Source organism: Sycon ciliatum, chromosome 12 (assembly GCF_964019385.1).
Source record: "Sycon ciliatum chromosome 12, ocSycCili1.1, whole genome shotgun sequence".
In the NCBI taxonomy this organism is placed as follows: domain Eukaryota; kingdom Metazoa; phylum Porifera; class Calcarea; order Leucosolenida; family Sycettidae; genus Sycon; species Sycon ciliatum.
In genome coordinates, this window is record NC_088654.1 from 12,062,366 (window position 1) to 12,084,952 (window position 22,587).

A 22,587-nucleotide genomic window follows, 5' to 3' on the forward strand; every position below is an offset into this window, starting at 1 on the left:
AACAATTAGCTCATGCGATAACATTGCACGACACTGACCGACGGTACTGACGTTCTACAACTAACTGAGTAACAGCTCTAGCACATCTTGGGTGCGCACTCCAACAGCCTTCCAACTTGGGAGGCTCTAGGTTATAGAAATAACATAAGGAGGGGAAGGTGAGCTCAACCAAGATAAGCACGAGCTGAAAGTCTCAGCTGTGAAGGACGTTGGCGGATGTTCATGCATGTCGATGACGATACTGGCAAGACCATTGGACAATACAGTCAAACCACGATTCTAGAACGCAAAGCAACATTCCACACAACTTGTGTGGCTGAAAAGATGCGAAGATCAATAAAAGGGGAAGCTATGCGAAATGATAATAATTTCTCGAACGTAGGATGCGCGAGAATCTGCGCAGAAGACGAGTTTAGAAATGAAGCATGCCTGAAATGCCAAAACCTGCCGCTTTTTCTGACGGCGTTATCCGTCAAGCGGGATATACAGCATTCACTATTAAAGGGGAAGTTAAGGCAAAAATTAAAATTTCACCGGTTGTAGTCTTCGGGGTGCTGAGTCGAATGGTCGTGGTCCGAGGAAGCTGAGACGCTCCCTTCCTACTTGAATCCCAATCGAACTCGCGCACTTCCACCGAAACTGGGTGACTGCGCCCTACTAGATGGGGATTTGTATGCAAAATGTCACTAAAAGCGCCATTTCGTTCTTAAAAAAGCACGGATGACCGCGATTGGCCCATATGTTGTAGTCTTTTGGACGCTCAGTCGACTGGTTTTGGTCCGAAAAGGCTGCGATGCAGCGTTCCTCCTTTATTCCCAATCGAACATGGTTGAAGAAGCGGTCACGTGGTCCTGGGTGCCCAAATCACCTGGTCACCACGCCAGCAGGTGACAACTTTCACACCAAGGTTCAACTCGAGTTCAACTCGAGTGACAGGACTGCACCCAAAAAAGGTCAAACAGGCTAGTAAGTTGTACCCTGCAGGCACGGTGACCAGGTGACTGGTGTACGCAGGAGCACGTGACCGCTTCTTCAACCATGTTCGATTGGGAATAAAGGAGGAACGCCGCATCGCAGCCTTTTCGGACCAAAACCAGTCGACTGAGCGTCCAAAAGACTACAACATATGGGCCAATCGCGGTCATCCGTGCTTTTATAAGAACGAAATGGCGCTTTTAGTGACATTTTGCATACAAATCCCCATCTAGTAGGGCGCAGTCACCCAGTTTCGGTGGAAGTGCGCGAGTTCGATTGGGATTCAAGTAGGAAGGGAGCGTCTCAGCTTCCTCGGACCACGACCATTCGACTCAGCACCCCGAAGACTACAACTGGTGAAATTTTAATTTTTGCCTTAACTTCCCCTTTAATAATTATGACGTCGCGGGTGCACATGCATTTTTTAGATTCTGGAGATCGGCTCGCGCGAGGCTCCATTAAAGGGGAAGTTAAGGCAAAAATTAAAATTTCACCAGTTGTAGTCTTCGGGGTGCTGAGTCGAATGGTCTTGGTCCGAGGAAGCTGAGACGCTCCCTTCCTACTTGAATCCCAATCGAACTCGCGCACTTCCACCGAAACTGGGTGACTGCGCCCTACTAGATAGGGATTTGTATGCAAAATGTCACTAAAAGCGCCATTTCGTTCTTATAAAAGCAAGGATGACCGCGATTGGCCCATATGTTGTAGTCTTTTGGACGCCGAGTCGACTGGTTTTGGTCCGAAAAGGCTGCGATGCAGCGTTCCTCCTTTATTCCCAATCGAACATGGTTGAAGAAGCGGTCACGTGGTCCTGGGTGCCCAAATCACCTGGTCACCACGCCAGCAGGTGACAACTTTCACACCAAGGTTCAACTCGAGTTCAACTCGAGTGACAGGACTGCACCCAAAAAAGGTCAAACAGGCTAGTAAGTTGTACCCTGCAGGCACGGTGACCAGGTGACTGGTGTACGCAGGAGCACGTGACCACTTCTTCAACCATGTTCGATTGGGAATAAAGGAGGAACGCCGCATCGCAGCCTTTTCGGACCAAAACCAGTCGACTCAGCGTCCAAAAGACTACAACATATGGGCCAATCGCGGTCATCCGTGCTTTTATAAGAACGAAATGGCGCTTTTAGTGACATTTTGCATACAAATCCCCATCTAGTAGGGCGCAGTCACCCAGTTTCGGTGGAAGTGCGCGAGTTCGATTGGGATTCAAGTAGGAAGGGAGCGTCTCAGCTTCCTCGGACCACGACCATTCGACTCAGCACCCCGAAGACTACAACTGGTGAAATTTTAATTTTTGCCTTAACTTCCCCTTTAAGACTTTCTATTCTTTTGTACTTTTTTTTTTTTTACTATGTTCACACTCCCAGCTCGAAAATAATAAAGAAAGACAATGATACTGAGACTAGGACGAACGTGACAACTATTGAGCAGGGGCTGCACCGAGACGCAGCAGTGATGGTGGGGCATTGATGGCTCTGCCGACCTGAGGTCTCGGCATCACGGCCAAAAACACGCACCAAAAACAAAAGATAGAGCTGTACGAGTCAGCAAAATGAAAAGAAAGGAAGGGTTAACATCAGCGAGTGTGCGGGAGAAACTGTGAGACTATTAACAAATTACAAGGGCTGTTACTGAGAGGAGCATCATCATGGCTGATCATGGCGAGTCGGTTGTCTGAGCCAGTTGTGGTGCATAGATAGGGATAGAGGAGAACGACGAGAGCATCATCATAGCGAGTCGACTGCCCAGAGCCAGTTTGTGCTTCGCAGATGGCGATAAACATTAGTTTTGAATGCTTGCATTCCCTTGCTGTGGGGAGGCTGGGACAGAAGAGCGGCGGGGAGGGAGTTCCAGTCACTAATACCATGAATACTGCAGTGTGGGAACGAGCGCTTTAATGCCAGCGGGACAGATGCAAGCAGCTGGTGTTGGAGCTGGTGGTCATGGCCAATGACGCTACCATGCTCGCACTAATGTACTGTATCCTGTCTCTGGCGTACTAGTACTCGCCTCCTCTCAGTGCAGTAGCATTCGTTCTCCTTTCCCCTCTTCGTCTTCCATGTACCGGTATGTACGAGAAAGCTCTTCGATAGACTCTCACAGTACAGCACGACTGTATTTGGACATTCAACAGCCATAAAAAAACAACAGGGCTACACAGTACAGTGCAGTAGTCAGCCCCCGGCCCGGGGCAGCGAGTACACAATAGGGTTCCTCTCTCGACAGAGTTCAAACTCCAGTCCAAAGGTCACGATGCTAGACGGTGCCTGTACGTACAAAGGCTGCTATTATGCTACCTCGGGGCACGACACGGGAGGTGTTCTCGCAACGTATCGCGCCGGAGCCCCGGAGGGATCCCTTTTCGAGTGCGCTGCGTGGTTGGAGCCGAAGTCTGCACGATCGGCGCGGTGCATGCGCGAGAAAACTCGTACAAATAGCTCTCTGGCCTCTGGGACGCCCTCCGGGGTCCAAAACGGACGTCAATAAGTCCTGCTTCGGCACCTTGTACTCTGGGGCCATGGGGTGCAGCGTCGAGCATCGCAAACAGGCGACACACCGCGCCGGATCCCCGAAGGGATCCCTTTTCGAGTGCGCTGCGTGGTTGGAGCCGAAGCCTGCACGATCGGGGCGGTGCATGCGCGAGAAAACTTGTACAAATAGCTTAGGCTACTGAGTCTAGGACGCCCTCCGGAGCTCCGGGGTCCAAAACGGACGTCAATAAGTCCTGCTTCGGCACCTTGTACTCTGGGGTGCAGCGTCGAGCAATACTGACAGGCGACATACCGTGCAGCTTTTTCATCGGAGCGTTTTTGATCGATGCCAGCGAAGCTGTTTCTCCACATTCCCACTGCACACAACCATGACAAGTAACGTACAGTCGGATTTCAGAACAGCAATACTTCAATAGAATAAGATGATGATCGTCACGGGAGGATGATGGCATAGTCTCGATAGGAACCCCGTTGCCCTCACAATTATTTCTCCGACCATCGGCGACTGGGGGCCAAAGAAGGCCCCGATTAGTGATACAACCGCTGCGTGTTGTTGCGTCCAAGGCACTAAAACGGATGCTGTAGTCCTACATCGGCCCGAAAAGGACAGTGCGTAGTCACGAGGACACACTAGTGTCACCGTTCGCACCGTACAGAATCCAACTCGGCTCCGACTCGGAAACTCTTTGGCAGGCGCGATCGATGCCCACCGGAAATAGAAGTGTTGTTTATTCTTATCTAGCATCCAGCTGTCGGTGTGGCACTTCAGAACACCAGTAGGTAGTTGTCTGGTTGTTTGAAGGTAGTGCGTTGCAAGGCACCTTTTTTGTTGTGATCCGCCCGAGAGAATAGTGACAACTCGACCAGGAAGCGATAGGGATTTCTCACGACACGTACCGCAGGAAGAGTGAGCGAAGGTGAAGAAAGGCTCGACCGAGAGTTCAGCGCTTGACGATTCGCCAACAAGGTATGGAAGCAGAAACCCTAGGGCGAAGCTATTAGAAAACCCATCACAGTTTGCGGGTGGAGACAGAAAACTAGTACCAGCGTATCATAATAATTTTAGTAAATTCAAAAATGAATTGGCACTGAGCGGGGGGGGGGGGGGGGGGGGGATGGCTGGTGGTGTGTGAGAGGCTGAGCAGGAAACGTTGTTGACTCAGCCGCGGACAGGTTAAGGTGGACCAGCCCAGTCAAAGCGTGAGTTCAACGACGGTTCCATTCCTAGGGTGTGCGAGTTCTCTTACCTTCCCTAGCGTGAGTATCAGAGGTTAATTAAGCTTCACGTTATTTGTTTTTGACTTGACACACAATTTCATGTGAAATGGGTCATCGACTGGCATAAAACGCCAAATTTCGGTGTGAGATGCAGCGCTCTCGCGTTGTTTTCCAACACGCGAGCCAAAGAACGCAAGCGGAACTTTCGCGTCACATCGAAAATAACGTGCAGCTTAGCCTCTCTACAATAGGCCTACAATGTAGTGGACACGCAGGATCTGTCTGATTGCAGGTAGTGATTTCCGTGTGAAGACTGGACTGATCGAGGCACGGAGTCGTGTGCACCCGCCAACAACGTAATACCGCTGTGCTTCCTGCTCGCGTCACGACTACCGTTAACCACGCCTCGCTTGTCACCGCACGTCAGACAATCCCCGGGATCATTTTAAAAGAGAGCATGCGCGACCTGTACATAGGCTCTTTAAATATCAGAAGGGAAATTACCTCGCGAAAAAAAAACCCAGGATAGTGTAATGACAGCAAACCCTGTCAGAGAGAGTCAACTGTCTATGCAACTAATTATATCGGCGTATCTGACAAACACGCACAATAAACTCTGTATCGTAACAACGCACTCGTAAATGATGTTATCACAATGGCAAACGACACTCATTCTATTTCAGTGATGGTATGCTCTGACAGGTGACGGGTACGTCAGCATATCATTAGAGGATGGTGAAAGCCCGCAGAAAGTGCCAGGCATTATTCATTGCACTGCAGCAAATGATGCAGAATAATCGCTTTTCCGCCCGCGGAAATTAGAATGTTCGTCCGCGCTTCCAAGCGAACAGCAAAATGGATGTCCCATGGACGCTTGCATGTACTTTGCACTGTAGCACACTCTATCCTTCGGCGCCAAAACCTGAAATCCTGGAGAGACGTGCCTGCACTCGCCTACACTGGCAACAGCATTGTGCTCGAGTAGATCACACATCCGCTTTTCCGCTGTTTGTAGTTACGTAACGATGACACTCTTGCGAAACAACAGGATAAGGGTAATCCTGAAATACAGGTGATTATTATAGCTGACCAGCTGGAGATTTATGCCCAAAACCAGGGTATGGGGTAGCCTCCAGTGCCACAAAGGGCACCCGGTCCATAGGTTTGAGATCAGAGGTGCGCACTCTCGGGGTCGTGTACTCTTGCTGTCTAATGTACTGTACCAGCCATAGCATACAAGAGGTCTTACAAATAAGGAACGGGGCGTGCACCGGCCAGATTGGAGTTCGTACGTGATTGATACGGTCCGTCACCCGAGCCAAATATGAAACAGAGGCCATGGTGTGGTGGCACTTCGGTACGCTTTAGCCTGCGACTTGCGATCGTGTGTGACGTCTTGCCTACACGACTATATTGAAACGGTATGTCTCAAACCTAAAACTGGGTGGTGGGGCATAATCGGGTGTGACTTATAATCGGGGAAATACGGTACCTTCCGTGGAGAGTTGTGGGTCTCGCCGACTTGGCTAGTTTGCCCGTAACTATAGGCAGCAGGGGCGCTCTCCCAGCACTTCACATAACACAGTACAGGGGGTGACAGCGATACAATGCAGACTCGTTGCGCCGTACCAAGTATGACACAAGAAGATGTGCATTTTTGCTGAACTCTGAAGCTGTTAGATAATTTGAAAGAAAAAAACGTGCGCTTAGCCTCAAGCTCATTCATGATGACTGTTACATTCATCATCTGTGTGTGTGTGTGTGTGTGTGTTGGTGTGTGTGTGTTTGTATGTGTGTGTGTGTGTGTGTGTTTGTTTGTGTGTATGTGTGTGTTTGTGTGTGTGTTTGTGCATGTGCATGTGTGTGTGTGCATACATGTGTGTGCCTGTTTGCCTGTGTGCATGTGTGTGTGCCTGTGTGTGTGTGTGTGTGTGTGTGTGTGTGTGTGCCTGTGTGCGTGTGTGCGTGTGTGTGTGTGTGTGTGTGTGTGTGTGTGTGTGTGTGTGTGTGTGTGTGTGTGTGCATGCGGGAGAGGTCTTCAGTTTTTTCTTGACATAAAAGCAAGAACCTTTGGCACTTTTGCGTGAAAGGCAATACAATGTTATCCGGTGGAAAAATAATAATTTCTGATTTTTCTCTCTCTTTTTCCCTTCCTGTTCTTCATGTTTCTAGATATTGTGCAGAGCGCGAAGACAGCACTGCAAGCGTCGCTGCGAGAGAGAGAAACAGAGGAGTCAATCTTGTTCACACCCAGCCCGCACATCTCCCTGCCCCCATTAAGCACCGCAGCTGTTCCTCACCTGTCAACCATGTCATCAGTAGACATGAGGCCCCCACCCACGCATCACCACCAGCAGCAACAGCAGCGGCAACAGCTGCAGCATCGTCAGCAGCCACACCATTACCAGCAGCAGCAGCAGCAGCACCAGGCGTATGCGTACACGACCCATGACATGTACACTCAGGGCGGCAACGGTAGCCAAGGTAACGGCAACCAAGGTAACAACATGGCCGCCGGGCACTACGCGTCTCAGCCGGCGCAAATCAAGCCCAGGACCAGCGTGGTGGCGGGAGCGGACTCGCCCACGAAGTCGGCGTTCTATCAGCCGATGGCGTCTGGCGACGTGCCGGTTTGCATCCTTCTAGTGCCGTACGGTGCGGGTGCAGCCGGAACGCAATCGCCGTCCGCGGGCGTGCAGCCCCAGTACATGCCACACCCGTACACTCAGACCGGTGACAGCCGTCTGCCGGGCGTCGCCGGCGATGCCAGCAACGGCGGTCGCGTCGCCACCCTCTCGGACATCAAGCTGAGCTACGCGCCCTCTTCCGGCTCCTTATCCTCTGCCTCGTCCTCTTCCTCTTCATCCTCCTGCTCTGTGGCAGCCAGTCGCAGGGTGGTGAAGGAAGCGCTGGATCTAAGCAACAACCATGACATGATAACCATGACGAGCAACATGGCAGCCATGTCAAGCAACGCTCGTCACTGCACCTTAAAACAGCTGCTCAGCATGCCGAGCGCAGTTCGGCCAGTGTTGCCGCAGCAGCAGCAGCAGCAGCGGTATCCCATGCAGGCGATGTTCCCGCCGGCGACGTCGTCCGCCAACTCGCCGAACGTTTCGCCGCACGCCTCGCCGCGTTCGTCGTACGCGACAAGCTGTTCGTCGTCGCCCGCTTCGACGCCGTCCTCCACTGCCGCCTCGCCGTCACCGCTGGTGTTGGTCGGCGACTCGTCATCATCCCCGGCGCTGTCCTCGTTACAGTCCACCGCCGAGGACTCTCATTCGCCATCGCCGCTCAACGAGTCCCCGATCATCGTCGTGGACTCGCCGGGGAGCCCAGCACCGGTGGATGGTCCTGTGGGCGGCGGCGAGCAGCAGCCGCCGTCCGATGCACCCTGCACGCGTGACACCGCGCCCGCAGGTGGCGGCCCCGCGGAGTCGCGGCCCAGCGCGTTCCGCCCGATCAAGAACTGGAACGGGCGTTCTGCGACGCGAAAGCGCCACCCACCCGCCGGCTTCTACCACCTGAGCGCACGGCAGCAGCGCTTGTTCGGCCAGAAAGGCAAGCAGCAGCAGAATAGCACTCCGGCAAGCAGCATGACCAGCAGCAGTGGCAGCAGCACAACCATCGGCAACACCACCACCACCACCACCACTAGCAGCAGTCGTAGCCAGTGCAAGACCTTCGAGCACTATGGTGCCTTCAGGCCCGTGTCGAAGGCCGGCGCGAAAAGCAAAGCCAGCCCTCCGCTGCCCACTGGCGCCACTGTCACTGCAGCAGCAGCCGCAGCAGCAGCAGCATCAGGCGCGCCGCCCAAAGCAGCTAACCTGCCGTGCGCAACACCGCCACCAGTGTACTCTTCTTGCCAGTCGGCGGCGGCCAGCAAGAGCCCCGTCCGTTCTGACCAACCCAGTGGTGGCAGTAGAGGCGTGCGCCGTGAGAAGCTCCTACTGCAAGTCCTGCTAGAGCGGTCATGCTCTAGCTAAGCCTTGCCGTGCTTGCACGCCAGCAAGCCAGTAGTAGATCTTTGCAGTGTCGCAACTAACTTAGCACCGCTCCTTTCCTTTTTGGAGCCCATCTGGTATTACGTGATATTCATATGTCAGAATAACAAATTAACAATTATTTATTTTGTATTTGTGCGCCATATCCGCGCTATCCCCCTCCTTCTCTTTCTCCAAGTTTCTCTCCCCCCCCCCCCCCCTCCTCTTTTCAGTCTCTTCCCCTGCCTCCCTCCCTTATATTCTCGACTGATATCTTCTAGCTTATTTAGATAGAATTGTTTATCTCTAAGTATCTGGATTTCAGGTCTTGAGTATTTATCTTAGATTAGTCTCTCAACGATATTTTCACTGAACGAAGAAAGTACCTCGCCATGCAGGCTGTGGGTTTATTGTTTCCAATTCAAAAACTGTTTTCAACTTTTCACCCTTCACAATTCACGCTCCTCATCCGATTCATGCTTGAAAATGTTCTTTTCGTTTTTCTTCAAAAGACCACATTGCAGTAGTAATTTTCTCACTAGTCAGTGGCTTGGCAAAGACCAATGCTCTCTTCACGATCCCGTTGATGTTGATGATGCTCTTACATCCAGCGGTACAAGCTTATGTGTGTAGTATTTGTGATGCTGCTGCTGCTGGTTGTTGTACTACTGTAAGCGCTTCTGCTTCTGCCGTCATGATGATGATGTTGTTGTTGCTGCTGCTGCTGCTGCTGCTGCTGTTGTTGTTGCTGTTGTTGTTGTTGTTGTTGTTGTTGTTGTTGTTGTTGTTGTTGTTGTTGTTGTTGTTGTTGTTGTTGTTGCTGTTGCTGTTGTTGCTGTTGCTGTTGCTGTTGTTGTTGTTGCTGTTGCTGTTGTTGTTGGTGTTGTTGTTGTTGTTGTTGTTGTTGTTGTTGTTGTTGTTGTTGTTGTTGTTGTTGTTGTTGTTGTTGTTGTTGTTGTTGTTGTTGTTGTTGTTGCTGTTGTTGAGGCTGTTGCTGCAGTTAGTGATGGTGGTGGTGGTGGTGGTGCTGTGGTTGCACAGCTGTGCTGCTGGTGGTGGTGCTGTGGTTGCACGGCTGTGCTGCTGGTGGTGGCAGCGGCGGTAGCGGAATGGTGACTACAGAACATGTAAACAAGTGGTAGGCAGCATTAAAACGCAACACAAATGAATCTCAATTAAATGTTGTGATCCAATGCCTAAATGCGGCCAAGCGCACGCTGTGAAGGGAACGCCCATTGCAGATTTCTCAAACGGGCTGCAAGATGGTCGGCTTTACATGATGTACCTGTGTCGGCTGCAGAAGTCTTACAGCCAGAGTTCTCCTCAGCACACTGTGCTAACAAGCGTCCGTAATCCCCCAGAGTGCGCAACCGGGATGGGGTTGAGGGACGGCGTAATCCGCGATATACGTCATTGTCTGGGATCGGACTTGCGTCATTCCGTCAACGCGGTCCAAAAATTCCGAGACCCTTAACTGTCCCTCCAGGAAATCGCGATTCCACGGATGCAATAAATTTCGCGATATTAGCCCAAACCCGCGATTTTCAGCAAAATCCGCGATTTCCCGCGTTTTTTGTTGTTTTCTGCACTATATCTCACATTTTTATGCACTTTTCACACAGTTCTTTCCATGGTCCTGTAGGTTCCCGAGTAGATATACGATGCAAGAAATTTCGTGATTTGGCCAAATCCGCAATTTTCTGCAAATAATTCCGCGAATTCCTGGCAAGTTCTGCATCATCCCGCACTTTTCGTTGCATTTTTTTGTTACTTTCTGCCGCAATTTCTTGCGCAAGTTTTCGAGAGTTTTTTTCCGCAAATTCCCGCAGGGACAGCCTTAAACATGCTTCCCTACCTGCTCATGGCGTCACAATTATGACGTGCAACACGGATTTCGCCGTCCCAGATCTGATCAGTAAAGTTGCGCACTCTGGGGGATTATGGCCTCTTGGTACTACCAAGAGTACATACCCCCCCCCCAGAGTGTGCAACTCCCACATACCCTGTTGTCCCGACAGAATTTCAAGTTGACGTCATTATTTATGACGCAATGCTCCTTGCAGCAGTGATTTACAACATGTGTACGGGTGTCAACGCATCACACGTTTTTCTTTGCAATAATTTGTACAGGATCGATCGGCTTCGGTCAACCACAGGTTCCGGATTCGTCTGATAATCCGTGTACAGTGCGCATTGCATATTGCATCATCAAAATGACGTCAACTTGAAATTCTGTCGGGACAGCACCCATAGTGGAGTTGCACACTCTGGGAACCCCGGGTTATGTACTCTTGGTACTACGTATGGTCAGGCAGGGGCCTAGGGCCTAGGGGCCGTAGATCACACAGCTCAGCAGCAGATCAGACAAGCAGGCAGGGGCCGTAGATCACACAGCTCAGACAAGCAGGCAGGGGCCGTAGATCACACAGCTCAGACAAGCAGGCATGGGCCGTAGATCACACAGCTCAGACAAGCAGGCATGGGCCGTAGATCACCATGATCACACAGCTCAGAAACGGTATCGCGAACCCGGTTTGAGATGTCTGTGTAAGGATGCGCATACAGATGGGTGGTCAGGTAGCCACCGTTAAACTTTCTGCACGTTATCATGCCAATATTACAAAAAAAATAACTTTTTTGGTCTTTAAACTTTACCGTTTTACAGTACTCGGCACGCACACAGTTCCCAGGCTTTTCTCAATTCAGTACAGTGGTCCCTCTATAATCCGGCACCATTTGTGCCACGGAAATCTGCTGGATTAGGGAGGGTGCTGGATTAACAAATCTGATCTACTGCTGCAATGTGCATGAAGAGGACATTTGGCTACTGAAAATTGTGCTGGTTTATCGAGGGTGCTGGATTATAAAGTGCCGGATTAGAGAGGGACGACTGTACCATGATTGGGAGTACGTTGTACATGTAATGCAACAGCTCGAAATGGATCAGGGAGTCGTAAAATACCGGTATTTTACTACTGCCTGATCTGATGTGGATGCATCACTGCAGCGCCCGGCTTGTATCCACATACACACCCCGCCACAGGGTATGGTACTTATTGTTTTGCTAAGGGGTCGTCGCAAAAGTTTTCTGTCGTCCCTGAAACGAACATCGTTCATTTCGTACTCAGACCCCCTCCCTCCCTCTGAAACGAACGCAGTTTGCTACGCTGGACGACGAAAATCGCATGCATGTACATGTCATATGTACAGTGTCGGTCGACTTGCGATTTTGGCTCGCACCCCCCCCCCCCCCCAAATGAGTCATGCTTCAGGGACGAAAAAACTTTTGCGACGACCCTAAAGCAGCCTGGTGCCCTGCGTTGCTGCACTGTTCACTTCACAAGCAAGCTGCACAGATACCCGTGTTCCCGAGGAACTGAGCGTTGAAAAGTAATTTGGGCAGACCACCTATCGTCAATCAGAAATCTGCAGAGAGAGGAATGGAGAGATACAGATTGAGCTAGGTGAGGCTGTTTACTACGCTACTGCGGCTCTTGAAACTACACAGCAAGCCCACCGCCCTACACAAGCGTACAGCAGGAGGGAGTAAGACTTGGGGGACAGGATCTTCCTGCTGAAAAGAAGAAGTAAGGATTCAGAAATGTAAATCATTAAAATATGCTTCTCTGACCTTCGGACTTGCGTAAAATTGGCAAAGGTCGTAAATCATTAAAAAAATGCTTCTCCGACCTTCGGACAGGGCGTAAACTTGGCGAAGGTGGCCCGCTGCGAAGGGATAAGAGATGTATAGGTAACTGTCGGGACGAGTTCAACATGCCACAATTACTAGCGTAATATGCTACCTCTGCTGTTATGGGGCTGGGCGCGGAAAGGGAATACTTCAAAATAGGAAAGTAATGCTTTAAGTGGACTGAGCCAAGTCGATATGGTTGGCAGTGGGTGCATGCACGTGTGTGTATGTGCGTGAGCTTGTGTGTCTATGTGTCTATGTGTATGTGTGTAGGTGTGTGTGTGTGCGCGCGCGCGTGTGTGTGTGTGTGTGTGTGTGTGTGTGTGTGTGTGCGTGATTTCAGAGGTGCCTGCACACCACAAGTCCATATAATTATGTCAGAATGGGATGTGGGGAGGAGCAGAAGGCAGCCAGACGGGGCGAGTGCGTCTCCGAGCATAATGGCCCTTCACCAAACGAAGCTAATAAAAAAACAGCGGGAGTCTTTTCGGGAGAGTAAGTGTTAGCTGGCGATAGAATTCCAGCACTGAGATAACAAGGAGCGAGGAGCCGCTGCTGCCTCAAATTGGTGCCACTGCACTAGATGTGCACTCGGTGCACTGTGGATGTGCTGTGAGCTGCGCCGTCCGCCGTTGGGGAGTGCTCTTGCTCTGTGTTACGTAGCCTCTTTCCGCGCGGAGAGCCTTTCGGGAACGGATTTGCCATCGGGGCGACAGTGTCGTTCGCGAACGCATGCGCTCAGCCGTCGCTTTCACTCGCCCTGTTCCCGCGTGCAGCCAGCGGGGTGGGCGCGAGGCGAATCGTAACGCGGTCGTAGCTCGGGGGCAGAGACGCTGCTCCACCGGCCTCGCCTTCTCTCCCGTTGGCCGCGAGAAGGGTGCCGCGAAGAGGGCCGTCGTACGGGCTCGTGTTGGGCGCTTCAAAGCCGCTGTCGGTGGTGTTGAGGCTGGAGGCGGACGTGTCGAAGAACAGCGGCGACAGGCAAAAGTCGTCGCTCTGCATCTGCGTGGGACACGTGCCCATGGTCCGTACGGGGTCGGGAAGACGGCGCGCTTTGCCGCCGTCAAAGAACGAGGCCGGCGAGCTCTGGCTCGTGATGGCCGTCTCGTGACCGTCGTTGAAGAACACAAACTCGCTGGCGTACAGGCAGTGCGAGCTGGTCGGCCGATGGCGGCCAACGTCCTCGCCGGGTGGCGACTCGGTCCAGTCGTGGCAGGTGTGCTGAGTGGTCTCCTCCGTGAACTCGTCGTGATCAAACGCGTCGCCAGCGGTCGGCGTGTGCCTGAGCAGGTTCGGTCGACCCATGTCCGTGAAGTTCAGGTAGGAGAGGTTGCTCATGCGCTCACCGATGCCGCTGTCAATCTCGCCGGGCTGCGTGTAGGGGACTTTCGTCGCGGCCATGGCGGCATCGCCGGAGTCGATGCTCGCGCGGGTCTTGAGCTCCTCGCTGCTGTTCGTCCGCCAGCTGGTCGTGTCCGACATCAGGGCGGCAGGCGTTCGGTGCTTCGGCAGCGGTGTACCCAAAGCCAGGCCACCGCTAGGTAGTGTGACATGGTTCAGGCTGCTGTTGCTGTTGCTGTTGCTGCGACGCCCGCCAACGCAATGTATCGCCATGTTGTGCGCAGAGTGGCTGCGACGGAAGGAGAATGCCGACAGGTAGCTGGCGTTGGAGCGACGGCTGCCGCGGCTCACCCGACTGGCAATGCTATTGCCGCTGATGTTCTTGCTGGCGGTGGTGGTGCGCCGACAGAATATGGCGCGCATGGTGCGTACCCAGCGGCGACGAATCTCTGTGGCCGTGGCCATGTTTAGCAGGAACACCATCAGGCCCTGGAAGGCGTTGAGCACGGTGAAGATGTACTGGAGCGCGACCGACTCGACGGTGAGGACCACGACGCCGACGAGCCAGGTGCCGCCCACGAGCACGGTGAGCGAGAGGATTATGCGCATGCGAGAGAGCGGCGACATCTCGCGCCGCGACTTCATCATCAGATTCTTGGAGACGAGCAGGAGCACGCTTCCGTTGAAGAGCAGCATAATGGCCAGCGGAGCTATGAAACCGCTGTACATATACACCGGCTTGGAGAACCAGCAGCTGTGCAACACAACGCCCCGACAAAACGACACACACGTAGGTTCGCGCGTGCACACACGCACACATGCATGCATACATATGCACGCGCACACACATACATGCATGCATGCACACACCCGCGCACACCCACACACACATGTATGCACACACACAAATACACACACACATGCACACGCATACATGTACACGAGCCGCATAGAAAGCAATGAGCTTGACAGCGCGCCTCTAGCGCTTAGACAGCCTAGAGCATCAATGCCACCAAGCTGCGCAGAAGCCTATTGCCGATTGCCAAATATGGATTCTACACTCACCGTACCTCAGCTTACCGGACACGGAAGTAATGGGCACTTCAGTCAACCGGAAACCCTCTAGCCCAGTTTTAGTGGATATATCACTACTCTTTTGTTTACTTTAGGGGTCGTAGCAAAGGTTTTTCGTCGTCCCTGAAACGAACATCGTTCGTTTCGTACTCGGACCCCTCCCCTCCTTCTGAAGCGAACGCAGCTTGCTACGCTGGGCGACGAAAATCGCATGCATGTACATGTACATACGTACAGTGTCGATTGACGTGCGATTTTAGCTCGCATCCCCCCCCCCCCCCAACGAATGATGTTCGTTTCAGAGACGACAAAAAGCTTTTCACGACGACCCCTATATAGTGGACATAGTGATACATCGCATGCCGTGTCTCTGACCTTTCCTCAACAAATCGCTCTGGATTCGGAGTTACGCACATTTCAACGTTACGGGCGGTGGCCGGTCCTGGACCGCCCGGGTAAACGAGAGGCATTCATACTGCAGTGTACTGGATAGTGCATGTAAGCATTTAAATTGACTTTTGTATTTCAAAGTAGTTTATTGAATTTGTTTGATGACGTGTGCAATTCATTTTGCCCGTACAACAGGTTTTATTATTGTCAAAGCATGTGAATACACGGTGACCAGGCATGCGCTGTTCAATACCCTGTTCAACACAACAACCACGCCCCCCCCCCCCCCCCCCCAGATGGCCACGAACACATATTGCTGGCACAAGCTATTTCATTGCACACAGCGGGATTGCAGAGGGAACAGCATACAGTACTGTGTATTAGCAGAAATATTCGTCTGGATTTTAGTGTCGTCTTTTTCGTCCAAGGAGCTTTTTTAAACAAATAAATTTCACGGTTGGCGTGAGACTCGGCTGGAAGCCGAGTTTTTCCGCATCCGCCGTGGGAACGCCACCACCCTCTTGGATCAAGGCGCAGATGCAGCGCCTAAACGGTGGGAGGTGAGCAGATCAGACCCACCACCAAGCGGTCAAAAACCGAAATCCCATTAGCTGCATCCACGTTACCCTCGTGCCAGGCCACGAGTTCCCGAGCTTTTGGACTAAATTAAATGCCAGACTAACGTCGGTTTGGCGAGCTTTTCAGTACACTTTTATGGTCCATGGACTGGAGTTTCAACTGGACAAACTCCCTTTCTTCGGAGTTGGACGAAATTATTGACCAACTAAAATTTAAGAACTCAGCTGGTGAGCCAAGGAAAACTTTTGTAACAATTTGTGCCCACAATTTCCATATTACAACTAAAATTTCTGCCTGTAGAGTACGTACAAGCTATCGTAGTCGTAGGCTTCCATTTCGGACACCGACGCCGTCACCAACACCACCAGAAGCGGCGCAGCTGAACAGGGGAAAAGAAAGAAAAAAGAAGGAGAGCCAGAAGATCAGTTGCGGGACTGCACGCTAGACCTCTCACTGTTCAGCCCTGCGGAACAACCCAAACAGGACAGGACCGGAACCGGTCCGGTTGGTCAGGTTGTTACCGGACCAACCTTTCGGCCATCAGCTCATGTTTCCTGCTGTAGAGGGCACGTGTACCCATCATATCATACACAAAAGTATGAACGACCAGGACACTACTGGACCAATCAAAAACTATAGCTTCCGGCGGTCCTGCAGGAGGAAATGGATGAGTTGTACATGCATGTGGGCTGGGCTGGGTTGATTTCTGTTATCCTTCAAGGAAGTAGAAGCAGAGGCTGAAGTCCATTTCGAAAAATGTAGATGCATGGTAGTGTAAAACTCGGATGGAAAGCCAGGGATTAAATCTAAAAGGAAAGGACCAAATAGTAACATGTTATCCGTAGTTTCTGTCCAACACTAACAGTTACAAGCAAAATGTTGTGTGGTCAGAAGGTGCAACAGCTAGCACAATGCTGACGGATGTGATACTGACATGGTATTGTTGAAATATTTCCAATTTGGTTGGAGCTTTTTGAGATTTCTTTTCGGAATATTGCTCAGGTCCTTCCCCCGATTACTCTCATAATAGATTTTTAAGCGATCGGATAGCAAACGCCCGACTTAGAAATTTGCATGCACAAAGTGATCACAGATTTTATGTGGTATGGATGCGGGCCTAACGTTTTTTTTTTTTTTTTTTTTTAAATCAAGTGTCTATATTATAATTTTTTGAAACGCACTGTAGGCTAGGGGATACCAAAGAGCAAGCAGTCTACCTGTGGCCAGGGCAGAAATACAGTCTCAGCTCTTGCTACCGTATACGCAGAAATATTCGTCTGGAATTTAATATAGCTACAATGCTGGAATTTAATTTCGTCTTTTTCATCCAAGGAGCGCTGGGACTAGATTAAATGCCGGACGAATGTCGATTTGTCCAGCTTTTCAATGCACTCTTATGATCTGTGGACGAAGCTTACAACCGGACGAACTCCCTTTCTTTAGAGTTGGACGAAATTATTGACCCACGAAATTTTCTGCCCGTACAGTATCACATGCGCTGAGAAACATTCCTCCCCATCCCCCTTGACTTCATGAACAGGCGGTGCAGAGCTGTTATTGCAGGGTTATCCATTAGCACAACCCCCCAACTGGGCATGCATGTACACTATTTGAACACATGCACAGACGCACCCACACACGCGCACACCCACCCACATACTTGCATGTACCCCCACCCACCCAGACACACAGAAGCACCCCCCCCCCCCCCCTCTGCACCCACACATGCACACCATGGACACCCACACCCCCCCCCCCTCCCTGCACCCACAAACACCCCTCCCTCCCTCCCCCCCCCCCCCCCCGCACCCACAAACACCCCTCTCTCCCCCCCCCCCCCCCCCTGCACCCACACACTTGCATGTACACGCACCCACACAGACACACAGAAGCACCCCCCCCCCCCCCCCACACACACACACAACCAGGCCGCATCTTACTGATGCACATCCAGGCAAACTTCTGCATGAAGCTGTGATCCGTGCCAAACACCACCACCAGGTGCTTATACACCAGTGCTGCCTGCGCCATCATCCAACCAAACGCCGACAGCAGAGAGAGATGGAGAAGAAGGCCGAGGACTTGGCAGGAGAACACCGACAGGCGAGCGTGGTGGACGGCGATGATGGTGAAGAAGAGGCAGGCCAAGAGCAGGGCTATCGACATGATTGTCATCAGGCGGAAGTGAAGACGTCCACGCAGCTCCCTGGGAACAGAAACACACGAACATACATACACACGCAAATGCGCGCGCACACACACACACACACACACACACACACACACAAATGCCCACACACACACACACACACACACACACACACACACACACACACACACACACAGCACCAGCAAGAGACAACACGGTTGAAGTGCTGAGGAGACACCAGTATCACATGGCATGTCACATCAACATTATCAGCAACAGGAGCAGCATCGTCAACAACAGGAGCAGCACCGTCAACAACAGGAGCAGCAACATCAGCAAACACTCGCCATGAACATTGGCAGTGGGAACAAGACAACGCCAGGATAGACCTACTTGAGAACAATCCCCGACAAGGCGGTAAGTGCCAATCCGATCATGGACATTACACAGCCAATGATTGTCACAGTCCTCAGAACACGCCCGTGAACTGTTCCTTGCACCGCGGACGAAGACGGGTTGCGCTGTGCAGACACACACACACACACATAGACGCACACACACACACATGCACACATACACACACACACACACACATGCACACACACACGTGCACGCACGCACGCACACACACACACACACACATACGACACAGCAACGGAAGAGAAACAGGTCATACACGTTGCCCGGAAACCCCCCAAACGTTCCAAACGTACGGTAATGTGCAACGTTTTTGAGCGTTTTCGTCAGTAGGGCACGCGAGATCGATCTGTAGCCTTAGCCAGGGTCTCCGGTATGCCCTGCATGCACTGGCTATACATACACTGGCTATGCATGCACTGGCTATACATGCACTGGCAATGCATGCACTGGCAATGCATGCACTGGCAATGCATGCACTGGCAATGCATGCACTGGCTATACATGCACTGGCAATGCATGCACTGGCAATGCATGCACTGGCAATGCATGCACTGGCAATGCATGCACTGGCAATGCATGCACTGGCAATACATGCACTGGCAATGCATGCACTGGCAATGCTTGCACTGGCAATGCTTGCACTGGCAATGCTTGCACTGGCAATGCTTGCACTGGCAATGGTTGCACTGGCAATGCATGCACTGGCAATGCATGCACTGGCAATGCATGCACTGGCAATGCATGCACTGGCAATACATGCACTGGCAATGCTTGCACTGGCAATGCATTCACTGGCAATGCATGCACTGGCAATGCTTGCACTGGCAATGCATGCACTGGCAATGCTTGCACTGGCAATGCTTGCACTGGCAATGCTTGCACTGGCAATGCTTGCACTGGCAATGGTTGCACTGGCAATGGTTGCACTGGCAATGCATGCACTGGCAATGCTTGCACTGGCAATAGATGTGCGTGGTGCATAGTTTACATGGTACACGAGCAGTGCATGTTTTGCATAGGCATGCAGTTCAGCTCGACATGCGACAGTGCACGGATACGTGACCGGTGCATGCAGCATGCTGCACGCGTCACTCGCCGATTGCATGCAGTAGATACTGAAGTACGAGACATGTCGTGTGAGAGAAAGGCACCATGTACCAGCGCATGCATGCAGTGGTCTGTGCGTGGCGAACATAAAAGCAAGATCAACATGCGTCAATCACGTCGTACTATAGTTCGTTTCAAAAGTCCAGACTTCTGGTTTCAAAAAACCGTTAGGCCTGTATCTATGCCACATAAATCTGTGATCACTTTGTGCATAAAGTTTTCGAAATTGGGCATCTGTTATCCAATCGCTTAGAAATTTACATGAGAAAAACTGCGTGAGCTGCCTGAGCAATATTCCGAAGAAATTTCTCAAAAAGCTCAAACCAAATTTGAATTATTCGAAAAAGTCTAGAGGTCTATACTTTTAAAATGCACTATAGTACCTTGTCGTGTACATGTATCACGCTTTTCAGTTCTGCACGGAAGATTTTCGCTGCCAGAAGTAGTTTGTTGTGTTGTTGTTTGTGCCTGGATCATGTCGAAACGAAAGAGGATTTTGCTGGACCTCTTCTTTTTCTTCTGAATCATCTGGATCGGAGAAACGAGCGAGGAATGCGGAGTTTCATTCCGCTGCCAAAGTGCCTAGTGCATCCTGCTCGGACACAGCCACTGCGACTCTGCAAAGTCCTAGCGGATCCAATACAGTTCCGATTACTAGCAGCGGTAGTACTAGCGGTGGTGACTTCGAGTTCGAGTACTCTTCCTCCTGTGGTTCTCCAACGTTGCCTGCAGATGCTGACGAGAGTTCACGTTTGGCAGCAGCGTCTGCGGCACACCCGATTGGAGAAAGTTGTCCGTCCGTCACGAACGATGCTGGGAGATTGTCCATCTGCAATATTCAGAAGCTCTCCGATTCCGATAAGCACTGGCTCCTGCTCAAGACCCGGATGAAAAGTTTGTCTTTCCGTCGAAGGCGGAATATGGGAAAACACGATCGTTGCAGCATTCTTGGCTGCGTGAGTACAGCTGGCTTACCTATTTGCTTTCTGCTGTCGGTGGGTGCACTGTTCCGTGCCTCAATTTCAACAAGCGTGTCCAGACATACGGACAGCTTGTGAATTCTGCTCTCACCAACATGACTAGTGCGAAACAAACGCTGCGAGAGCACAGCCAGTTGACTCGCCATCGAAATGCACCGGAAGAAGCAGCGGTGTTTCTTCGTCAGCAGGAAGAGGGCCAGTTGTTAGTGGAGCAGCAGATGCAGTCGCAAGCAGCCAGAACCATTGAACGGAACAGGAAGATTCTTGGTTCCGTCTTGGAATGCATTGCGTTTTGCGGGAAGCAAACTATTCCATTGCGTGGGTATCGGAACGAGAGCGCAACTATTGAGGACGGTTTGCTTTGTGACCTGTCTGGCAGTCCAGGGCAATTTCCAGGCACTCCTGCAGTTCCGGATGGAGGCTGGTGATGAAGTTCTGCAGCAGCACTTTTCGACAGCTGCCAAGAATGCCCAGTACAGGTCACCCCGGATCCAGAATGACCTTATTGGAGCATGTTGCCAATGGATCCAGCAGCGCATCATTGCTGACGTGAAGAAGTCCAAGTTCTTCTCTGTCTGCGCAGATGAAGCAGCAGGTGCATCAAACAAGGAGCAATTGCCACTAGTATTACGGTCTGTGGACACCGGCGGAGCCATCCGGGAAGAGCTGATTGAGTTTGTTCTTTGCGATACCGGCACCACTGGCGAAGCAATTGCTGGCAAGATACTTGCCAGTCTGGACAAGCTTGGACTGGACTGCACAAGCCTACGTGGACAAGGGTACGGCAGCGCAGGGAACAAGGCAGGGCGTGCCCCGGGCACAGTAGCACGCATCCTGGAGCAGTGTCCATCGGCGTACTACACTCCATGCGCTGCGGTGCGCATGCCATGAGCCTTTGTGACTTTGTGTAGTCAACGCACGTGGAACTCAGGCTTTGCGCGTACGAGTCATTCGCAGAGCTCCTGCCAGTCGGCATTGCCATATTCGAGAAGATTACAACTGGCCAAGGATGGAACGTCGTGTCCACCTGAAAAGCCAGCAGCCTGTTGCCCCTATTCGGAAATTCCCGCTTATCCATGCCGTTGTTGCTACCAAGCATGGTCTAGCATTTGTCAACGGTCTCATGACATCCCTGCAGGGTCGTGCACAACACATTGTTCGTGCCCATGGAGAAATGTCTGCGGTGACAAAGGCCATCGAGACAGCCCGCAGCACAGTTGCAACGGTACACACGAAGTGGTGTAGCGAAGCAGTGGCACTGGCAGACAGCATTGATGCGGACGAGCCAGCTCTTCCTCGGAACTGTGGACGCCAACAGAACCGGGCCAACAATCCAGCAGAGAATCCAGAGGAGCATTTCCGTAGAGCAACGTCAATCCGTTTCCTGGATATCTTGGTCAGCCAGCTGCAAGAGCGGTTCTCCAACGTGCAACAGAAAGCCATGGCTGCCATGGCCATTGTTCCCTCTGCATTGGATGATCACGCTAGATGAATATAAACGACCCAGATAAAGTGGAGGATGTAGTGATAATTTTAAAACTCATTGGTTGCGATTCGGTTGGAAACCCCCCTTAGGGGCGACCCCGTGTACGCGCCTGCATGAAGAGGTCCAGGACAAATGGCATGTGTGTGTGTGTTTGTGCGCGTGTGTGTGTGTGTGTGTCAGGTGATCGCCAAAGAAACCCTCCCACTCCACTACAATGCTCTCCGAACACTAACTTACCACCAAGATGGCAAAGTTGGTCAAATGATTGCACTGACAGGTCACACTGCCAACAGTCGTCGACAACACCTTGCACCCACTGGAACTCCAGGAGAGGGTCACTGCGACGATAAACAAGCAACAGACAGATGAATGGGTGTTTGGAGAGGCATGGAAATTGTCGGTAAATTCCAAACGCCGCTTAATTAATTAACGCTGTGTAAGCAGTGGAAGTGCAGGGATTGAGCATTGTGTAAGCAGTGGAAGTGCGCATATTGAGCACAGGACGCGTGGGTATTGAGCACTGTTTGAGCAGTGGAAGCGTGGGTATTGAGCACTGCTTGAGCAGTGGAAATTGCCTCCTGTGTGAGGCTTTCATACTACTGTGCGTTTCAAAAATATAGACTCGTGATTTTAAAAAAACCGTTAGGCCAGCATTTATACCACATGAAATCTGTGATCAATTGTGCATAA

The 22,587-nt window shown here is 51.6% G+C and overlaps 2 protein-coding genes across 3 annotated transcripts in view; one reads left to right on the forward strand and one right to left on the reverse strand.

The window, feature by feature from the left end:
• Window positions 1-4,248: 4,248 nt before the first annotated feature.
• On the forward strand, window positions 4,249-9,246 carry LOC135828596 (mucin-5AC-like). The gene is made up of 2 exons (XM_065341026.1): window positions 4,249-4,446; window positions 6,870-9,246. Exon 2 carries the CDS (start codon window positions 7,007-7,009, stop codon window positions 8,681-8,683), a length of 1,677 nt encoding a protein of 558 aa, XP_065197098.1. The 5' UTR covers window positions 4,249-4,446; window positions 6,870-7,006; the 3' UTR covers window positions 8,684-9,246.
• A 2,829-nt stretch (window positions 9,247-12,075) lies between these two features.
• LOC135828460 (uncharacterized) overlaps window positions 12,076-22,587 on the reverse strand; it is a 41,012-nt gene continuing 30,500 nt past the window's right edge. For both annotated transcript variants that reach the window (XM_065340912.1, XM_065340911.1), the window contains exons 11-15: window positions 22,135-22,235; window positions 18,298-18,425; window positions 17,696-17,961; window positions 16,065-16,134; window positions 12,076-14,466 (exon numbers count right to left, since the gene is read on the reverse strand). In XM_065340912.1, coding sequence (XP_065196984.1) covers window positions 13,110-14,466; window positions 16,065-16,134; window positions 17,696-17,961; window positions 18,298-18,425; window positions 22,135-22,235 — 1,922 coding nt within the window. In that variant the 3' untranslated portion in view covers window positions 12,076-13,109. The remainder of the gene's footprint in view (window positions 14,467-16,064; window positions 16,135-17,695; window positions 17,962-18,297; window positions 18,426-22,134; window positions 22,236-22,587) is intronic.

Coding starts and splice junctions, on each gene's coding strand:
- LOC135828596 (XM_065341026.1), top strand. CDS start 7,007: ATGTCATCAGTAGACATGAGGCCCCCACCCACGCATCACCACCAGCAG.